This window comes from Colobus angolensis, unplaced genomic scaffold (genome assembly GCF_000951035.1).
Source record: "Colobus angolensis palliatus isolate OR3802 unplaced genomic scaffold, Cang.pa_1.0 Scaffold137, whole genome shotgun sequence".
Classification (NCBI taxonomy): Eukaryota; Metazoa; Chordata; class Mammalia; order Primates; family Cercopithecidae; genus Colobus; species Colobus angolensis.
Window position 1 is genome coordinate 1,293,562 of NW_012114455.1, and position 9,423 is coordinate 1,302,984.

The 9,423-nt window shown below is 37.4% G+C and overlaps 1 protein-coding gene across 4 annotated transcripts in view; it reads left to right on the forward strand.

Annotated features, from left to right (window-relative positions):
- Positions 1 to 5,279, forward strand: part of CHEK1 (checkpoint kinase 1) — a 30,342-nt gene extending 25,063 nt beyond the window's left edge. For 3 of the 4 annotated variants that reach the window (XM_011934596.1, XM_011934597.1, XM_011934598.1), the window contains exons 12-13: positions 3,288 to 3,389; positions 4,758 to 5,279. In XM_011934596.1, the coding sequence (XP_011789986.1) occupies positions 3,288 to 3,389; positions 4,758 to 4,853 (198 nt within the window). In that variant the 3' untranslated portion in view covers positions 4,854 to 5,279. The remainder of the gene's footprint in view (positions 1 to 3,287; positions 3,390 to 4,757) is intronic. The other variant, XM_011934599.1, reaches the window with a different exon arrangement.
- Positions 5,280 to 9,423: the final 4,144 nt, after the last annotated feature.

Genomic DNA, 9,423 nt, shown 5'->3' on the forward strand with positions numbered 1-9,423 from the left:
TTTTTTGAGATGGAGCTTCACTCTTGTTGCCCAGGCTGGAGTGCAATGGTGTGTGATCTTGGCCCACTGCAACCTCCACCTCATGGGTTCAAGCAAGTCTCCTGCCTCAGCCTTCCAAGTAGCTGGGATTACAGGTGCCTACCACCATGCCCGGCTAATTGTTTGTATTTTTATTAGAGGCAGGGTTTCATCATGTTGGCCAGGCTGGTCTCGAACTCCTGACCTCAGGTGCCACCCGCCTCAGCCTCCAAAGTGCTGGGATTACAGGTGGGAGCCACTGCACCCAGCCCTAGTGATGTTTCTGATGTAATTTTTTAAAGTTGGTATTGTTTGTCATGCATGACTGTGCAGTTTCTGTCCCATTAGTTGTAGTGGTCAGCTAATGATTGGACAGAGATTTCCTTCAATTCTGTGTACCAAAAACAAAAAATCTGCAGAGGGGTTCTGTATTTGTGTTGGGGCACACCTGCAATACTTAATCAAGAAGTTTACAACGTTGCTTCAGCCTTCACTATCCGCTTGTGCAAAATGCAAAGTTAGGGCACATGTAGAGCTTAGGGGCCTTCTCAGCTCTTTCCTAAGCACGTGTACTGCCCTGGTCTTGGGTGTGTCTTTTTAGATTCCCAGGAATATGTTGGACCTTTTCAGAGTCCTATTCCTCAGAAACATCTCACTCCCTAACCTCTTCTTCCAAACTTCTTGGAAGAAGTAGTCTGTTTGCCCCAGTTGCTATCATTGCTTCAGGCAACAGAGACTAAAGCGTTTTCCTGTAAGTGTTTTCCACAAATGCTACCCAGGAGTAGCTTTAGCACAAGGTGAGTTACAGTTACAAAGGCGAAATAAAGACAAACCTTTTTTTTCTTGAGATGGAGTCTCACTCTGTTTCCCAGTCTGGAGTGCAATGGTGCGATCTCAGCTCACTGCAACCTCTACCTCCCAGGTTTAAGCGATTCTCCTGCCTCAGCCTCCCAAGTAGCTGGGATTAAAGGCACCTGCCACCACACCCTGCTAATTTTTGTATTTTTAGTAGAGACAGGGTTTCACTATGTTGGTCAGGCTGTTCTCCAACTCCTGACCTCAGGTGAGCCACCTGCCTCGGCCTCCCCAAGTGTTGGGATTACAGGCATGAGCCACTGCACCTGGCCAGGACAAGCCTTTTGATCAGGTCATTTTAGAGGGTCAGATCGGTTTAAGATAGTTTGTAAATGAGGTTTATTCTGCTCCCACCTGGACCTATACCTGAAATATGGACCATTATTTTCAAGGCTGCTACTGAATGAGGAGCAGGGGATGGGAACAGGGTAAGTTAAGTACCAGAAAGCTCACTGTTCTTACTGAGTTCCCTTGTTTTGAATAAGTTGCTGCAAGCTTTTAGTTAGTTTACAATGTTCTGAAAAAGTTGATTCTGACAGGTTTTGGCAGGTTTTTTAAATTGCTTTTGTGGAGTAATGGACTTCCGGAGTTCTTTTCTCTGCCATTTTCACTGACATCACTCGTTGATTCACTCTCAGTTCTTTGAAGTGTTTTTTTTTTTTTTTGTCTTTGAAGTTTAAGAGCTTAATTCGGATGTGTTGAGTTGAATATCTTGTATTAATTTTCCCAGAACATAGTATGTTATTTCAGTGCTGCACAGTCATGGTATAGTTGTGTGTTTTCATAGTTTCTTGAAGTAAGAATTATTACAAATACTTTCGTAATTTGGGTTGTGTTTTTCAGGCAGATCTGCTGGTCTTGCTCAGGCTTATTCATCCAGCCGTAGTCGTTTGATGTCTTTCCTGTGGCTGGTGGTCTAAAACAACCTTACTCCCATGTTTGGAGTCTTGGCACTGGCTGTTCGCTGAGCCTTTCTTTCCGCATCATTCAGCTAGGCTGAGCGTCTTTACATGCCACAGGAACGTTCTAAAAGACTGAAAGTGGAAGTTGCAAGGCCTCTCAAGACCTTTGCCGTCTTCTAATTGCCTCTCTAGCTTTTCAGCCACAAGTCAGGCCTTTTTCTTTCTTATGTTTTAATAATCTTGTTTTTCCTCCCGTTATATTTTCATCTTTGATTGTTTCTTCTTTCAGTGGTATTTTGGTACAATACAGTGAGTTTTGTTGCTGTGAGTTCATATACACTCAGTCCCTAGGAGCTGCACCCCCGTTGATGGATTGAGTTGGGGATATACATACCCACTGGGAGAAGAGAGGCTCTGGAATGAGTGAGATTATCAGCATACTTCATATTACTCCTGTTATGGAGGTAGCCAGCAAGTTTTTTTTAATTGATACAATTGTACATATTCATGAGGTATATAATGATGTTTTGATTCATATAATGTATAGTGATCAGATCAGGATAACTAGCATATTGATAATCTCAAACATTGGTCATTTCTTTGTGATGGGAATGTTCAGTATCCTTCTAGCTGTTTGAAACTCTATTATTGTTAAGGATAGTTATCCTACAGGGGTCTAGAACTTACTCCTATCTAGCTGTAATTTTGTATTTCATGAATCTCTATCTTTCCCTCCCCTCTCCCCTTCCTAGACTCTAGTATCCTCTGTTCTGCTTTCTACTTCTGTGAAATTAACTGTTTTTTTGTTTCCACATGTAAGTGAGAACATGGCGATGTTTAATTTTCTGTTCCTGGCTTATTTCACTTAACATAATGTCCTCCAGTTCCACCCATGTTGCTGCAAATGACAGGATTTCATTCCTTTATATGGCTGAGTAGTATTTCATTGTGTATATATTTCTCATATTATCCTCATTTGTTTGCTTGGCTTTTTGTTTTGTTTTTTTGAGACAGGGTCTCACTCTGTCACCCGTGCTGGAGCACAGTGGCGCAATCATAGCTCACTGCAGCTTCAACCTCCTGGGCTCAAGTGACCCTTCTGCCTCAGCCCCACTGAGTAGCTGGTCCTACAGGCATGCACCACCATGCCCGCTAAGTTTTTGGGAATTTTAGTAGAGATGAGGTATTGATATGTTGCCCAGCTTGGTCTTGAACTCCTGGGCTCAAGCGATCCTCCTGCTTTGACCTCCCAAAGTTCTGGATTATAGGTATGAACCACAGTGCCTGGCCTACTCTCATCTCTTGTTGTTGTGAATAATGCTGTAGGGATGCAGATGTCTCTTCCATATAATTTCCTTTCCTTTGGGTGACATCTCATTAGTGGGATTGCTGGAACATATAGGTAATTTTATTTGTAGTTTTTTGAGGAACTTCCATTCTGTTCTTCGTGGTGGGTTTACTAGTTTATTATCAACTCACCCATGTGGCTTAACCTTATTTTTGTTGTCTTAGGTTACTGTATCAACAACTGATAGGAGAAATAATAAACTCATTTTCAAAGTGAATTTGTTAGAAATGGATGATAAAATATTGGTTGACTTCCGACTTTCTAAGGTATTTTTATGTTTTATTGTATTTTTTTCTGTGGAAATATTTCCATGTGAATTTTTTAAATGGCATTATGTTTGTATATATGTGACATTTGTAAATAGAAGGTTACTTGCTTTTTTCATTTAATATTATAGCATGTGTTTTTGTTACCTGTTTTTCCCAAACATTGTTTTTTTCAAATGACGTTTTCCTTATTATAAAAGTTTTTGTTGGGCGTGTTAGCTCACGCCTGTAATCCCAGCACTCTGGGAGTCCGAGGCGGGCAGATCTCGAGGTCAGGAGTTTGAGACCAGCCTGCCCAACATAGTGAAACCCCATCTTTACAATAAAAACCAAAAAATTAGCTGGGCATGGTGGTGGGCTCCTGTATTCCCAGCTACTCAGGAGGCTGAGGTAGGAAAATCACTTGAACCCAGGAGGTGGAGGTTGCAGTGAGCCGAGATGGTGCCATTGCACTCCAGCCTGGGTGACAATGTGAGAGACTCTGTCTCAAAAAAAGTTTCTGCGTTTGTGAAAAATGTAGACAAGCAAAAAATGAGAAAATAAAAATAATTCTAAATTTTCAGTGATCACCATTAATATTTTGAAGCATTTGAATATTTTTCTTAATTTGTCTTTTAATAAAAATTATGATTTGTTACAAATATTTCATTATAATTTAATGAACCTTTACCTGTTACCATAATTCTGTGATTGATATTTTATGCATAGATTTTTGTTCATATTTCTGATGATTTCTTTAGAAATTATTGATTCTAAGATTATAGTTTTACAGCCCTTGATATATAAAACCAAAATAACATTTTTCTCTGTTTTCTGAGAGATTGTGTGTGGCTCTAAAGAGGGTTGGAGGAGTAGCTGCTATGTTGGAGCATTTGCTGCAGTACTCTTTGTATTAGAGATTTGCTGCAATACTGTTTTTCAGATGCTTGCTATGGAATTAAATTAAGATCATAGTATAATGAAATTCTTCTCATAACTAAATCTGCTGGTTTTGTTCAATAGTGTTAGGACAACAAGACTTCAGTTTAGTTGTATAGCTTATTGTTAGTATCCAAACCCTCATTGCCTATGGATTGTAATGACTTAGGTCCAGATATACCAACACCTGAAACAGATAGGATGCCACCTTTATCTGCTCTCTGAGCTCAGTGCAGTAGGAACAGTGATGGGCATGAAACCACATCAGAATTATTTGTGTAACAATTTTCTCTGCCAGGTTATTTGATCTTCATAAACAGGCCTAAAAGAAAATTGTAGCTAGACATATCTAAGGATGTTTGTCTCTTGTTACCACCAAAAAGAGATTGATTTTAGGGCATAATTTTGTTTTTGTTTTGACATTATTTTTTAATATTATTTCTAATACAGGGTGATGGATTGGAGTTCAAGAGACACTTCCTGAAGATTAAAGGGAAGCTGATTGATATTGTGAGCAGTCAGAAGGTTTGGCTTCCTGCCACATGATCGGGCCATTGGCTTCTGGGGAATCCTGGTGAATATAGTGCTGCTATGTTGACATTATTCTTCCTAGAGAAGATTATCCTATGCTGCAAACTGCAAACAGTAGTTCCTGAATGTTCGCTTCCCTCTTTATCCAAACATCTTCCAATTTATTTTGTTTGTTCTGCATACAAATAATACCTATATCTTAATTGTAAGCACAACTTTGGGGAAAGGATGAATAGAATTCATTTGATTATTCATGTGTGTTTAGTATCTGAATTTTGAAACTCATCTTGTGGAAACCAAGTTTCAGGGGACATGAGTTTTCCAGCTTTTGTACACACGTATCCCATTTTTATCAAAACATTTTGTTTAGTCCAAAAAGTACATATTTCTTCCATGTTGATTTAATTATAAGATGAACCAATAAAGACATAATTCTTGTGACTTTTGGACAGATTTATCAGTCTGTGAAGCTAAGCCAGCTTCAAAACATATCCCCAAGATTTGTACTTATATTTTCAAAAGGGCCTGGCCAGTTATATAAACCTGTTTTTAAATTACAATGATTAATTAAAATTGCAAGTAGGCATTATTTCCAGTGTAGTTAGTAAAATAAATACTCGGCCTTTCAAGGAGAAGTTGAGCATAAACTCTAGTGTTTAACTAACCTTACTCTAAAAATTCCTGTTGAACATCTTAAATATTTTTCTGTATTTTCTACTTTCATAGCCATATTTTAGCTAACCTTTTGAACTTACTAGTGACCAAGCTTTTAGGTGATAAAGAATAAAAGAGGGAAGGGAAGAGTAAGGAAGCTGTAAGAAAAATAGATCTGATTCTTTGTTCCTTTACCTATTAGACTTACAAAAACTTTTTCTAATAAAATCTGTATTAACTTTGGGGTATATTAGGTTGAAGCCTTGTTCCCTGCCTGTAGTCCCAGCTACTTAGGAGGCTAAGAGAGGAGGATCACATGAGCCTAGAAATTTGAGGCTGTAGTGAGCTATGATTGCACCACTGCACTCCAGCTTGGATGAATAAACATTTTTAAAATTGTAAAACATTATAAACTTAATCAGTTATTTTAATCTGAAGCCAAGAACATGTAGAATGTTATGATTAGAGTTTATCACATATTAATGTATACTGGCAAATTGTGTTACTGGAGTGTACCCATAGGAAGAATAAATTTGAACCTGTTTTATTTATTTGAACTATTTAGGGTATGCCTAAGAATTGAGTCAGTATAAATTCTCAAATATGGGAGAAATTTTGTTCTTGAGAATTATCTGAGTCAGTATCTTTCAAAAACAGTTCAAGTCACTGACTTGAACCTCTTCTGTGAGCTCTAGCCTTTTACTTACTTTACATTTCCACTTGAATGTCTAGTAGGCATCTCATGACCAAAAACGGTTTTTGATTCCTGTTCTCCAACCTGTTCCTCTCCTAGTTTTCTCCTTCTCAGAAATGTTACTTCAGTTCCTCAGTTCCTTAAACCAAAACCCTAGGTCATCCTTCATTTTCCCCCCCATTTTCTACATTCAGTCCAGCAGAATCTATTCAATTTAACAAATACATTCAAAATATGTCCCACTTCACACCTCTGCTAGTACCACTCCAGTTGAAGGCACTGTCATCTCTCTGTTTATATTGCTTGTCCCTCAGCAGTTTATATTCCAGAAAAGCAGAATGATCCTTTTGAAATGTAAATCAGATATCCCTTGTCCTGGTTCTCAATTCACATGGCTTTTTATCACACTTAAAATAAAATTCAAAACTCGGTGTATAAGCTATACGGCTTTGTGTGATCTGTCTCAGTGTATAAGCTATATGGCTTTATGTGATCTGTCCCAGTGTATAAGCTATACAGCTTTATGTGATCTGTCTCCTGGCCCCTATTTTGGCTTCATGTGCCACTCCACTCCTTGTTCATTCTGCTCTAGCCACATTGGCTTTGCTCTTCTCACAAGAAGATAAGCACATTCCCTTCTTGGGGTCTTTTCACTTGCAGTTCCCTGTATCTATAGTACTTTACTTCCAAATATTTGTGTGGCTTGTGCTTCACTTCAGGTATGTGCTTAAATGTCACTTCCTCTGCAAAGTCTTTCCCTGACTTATCTAAAATAAGAACCTCCTCTGTCTCTCCTTTTCCTTTAGTTTTTCATCATAATACTTCTTACCTGACATTATAGGATATTTTTGTTTATTAAATTTCTGCTTCTCCCATTGGAATATGTAATATATAAGCTCCTAATATATAAACTCCTTGAGATCAGGGACCCTTTCCTTCCTATTCAGTTCCGTATACCCAGCACCTAGAAATGTGCCTGATAATATTACAGTATAGAATAAATAGCTGTTCAACAAAGAAATCAGCACTCAGTTGATCTGATCTATCCTCAGCATATATCTGGAAGCCGTCTATGTCTGTTTTCATTGTTGGCCACTCCTGTTTAATCTCCTTAATCTCCTCCCTGGATTTCTGTGATAAAAACTAGTCTTTACCCTTTCACTTTTGCCATTGCCAACTCCCTTCTTCTGAAGGAATCTTTTCTTTATATAACCCCTAAAATTTTTTTTAATATAAATTTTCCTGTGGCCCTCTTTTTCTTAAAAACTTAAAATCGCTTCTTATTGCATCTAGGCTAGAATCTAAACTTTCTGCTCTGACTTAACCTGGCCCTCCATAATTCACCCTCTGTTCTTTTTGCACATAGGATTCTAGGCAGAGTTGCCTGCCTTCTGTCTGCTAAGGCACATTTCCCTCCAGGGCCTTGATGCTTAGTGGTCCCTGTGCGTGGAACCCATTTCAGTAGTTTGCATGGCTGACTGAGCATTCAGATCTCAGCCCCAGTGTTTCTACCACTGAGTCATTGTCACTTTATTCTATTTTCTTCCTAGAATTGATCACTGTCTGAAATTATTAATTGCCTGCCTCCCCAACCAAAATGTAAGCTTAGATTTTGCCATTCCTTTTCATCCTTGTACAAAAACAGAACCTGGAATATAATAGGTACTAAAGAAATATTTGTTGACTGAATGATTGAATGTTGAATAAATGAATAAATTAATTTACCATCCCATGAGGAAGATGCCACAGAATATTGTAAGGGGAAGATGAATAGATGGATAGTAAACTGTTTGCATTGGGAATTTGTATAGAATGGCGGGAAAATTTCAAGTTTCAGATTTGGATTCGCTCTCACATTTATCTGAACATTGGCAATTGCCTCAGTAAAGAGACTGATAACAAGTACCTTTTAGAGTTAATCTTTAATGCTTTAATGTGTAGGAAGAGTATAGTGTCCTGTTTTACACAGAAAGGCATTCTGTAAATATAAGTTGCCTTAATTTTCCTGTAATGTTCATTATATTGTTGTGGGAAGGTATTTACTCCTATTATTAAAAATAAAAATGGGTAGAATTTGCTACCTGAAGATAACAGTTCAAATTTTGATAGAAAAATCAACCTATGCTTGTGTGTGTATGTGTGTGTGTGTGTGTGTGTGTGTGTGTGTACAGTGTGTGTAGTTGTTAAGCATAATTATATAAAAGTACATAAAATATGAACAGTTTAATGTGCAGTTGTAAAGTTAACATTCACTTAACCACAACTCAGTTGTAGAAAGATCATTTATAGACCTGTAAAAACTTATGTATGCAGTCTCCCAGCCACAACTCACTTCCTTCTCCCAGAAATAATCACAAAATAGACTTTGGTGATAATCCTTTCCTTGGTGTCTTTTAGAGTTTTCTCAGCTCTTTATGCAAATAATATCATTTAGTTTATGTATTTTAAACAGATATAGTTTTTATTAATGAACTTTATATGATTTTTGCTGTATTTTTCATGTGTTGATTTTTCTTTATAGCCATGCTTTTGTGCATGTTGAATTCATTAATTTTAATTTTTATATAGGATGGTATTTATGAACATCCCACTAACTATTCTGCCACTGATTGGATTGTGTACAGTTTGATGCTATTATAAAATTCTAAGAACATTCTTGTACATGTTCATTTTGTTTCACTAGGTCCTAGAGTCTAAGGTATATATCCAGAAGAGGAATAGCTGGGTATTAGGATAGAATAATGGCAAACTATTTTCTAAAATGATTGTACCAATTAGTGTTTCCATAGGAGAAAAGTGTACAGTTACTGGAAAAACAGTTTGGAATGATCTGAAGTATAAGAATGTTCATAGCAACAGAATGTGTTTCTAGTATTCCAAATGTTCACCTACAGTTGGTGTGGTCAGTATAAGTTGCTGTTTTTGTTTTCATTGTGTTTTTTGCTTTATACATTTTGGGACTATTTCCTTAGGTTATATACTGATGCATACTTGTCGTATCTTCTAAGTGAATTAAACCATTTATTTATTTAGAAGTAACTTCTTTATAGATATAATAATACTTTTGCCTTATTCTTTATATGGTATTAATCTAGCCCCACTTGATTTCTTTTGGCTAATATTTACATGATTTCCGTGAAGGATTTATTAACCAAAAAAAGAAAAAGTTTGTGTGGCATAACTTTTTTGAGATGGAGTTTCAGCCGGGCGCAGTGGCTCAAGCCTGTAATCCCAGCA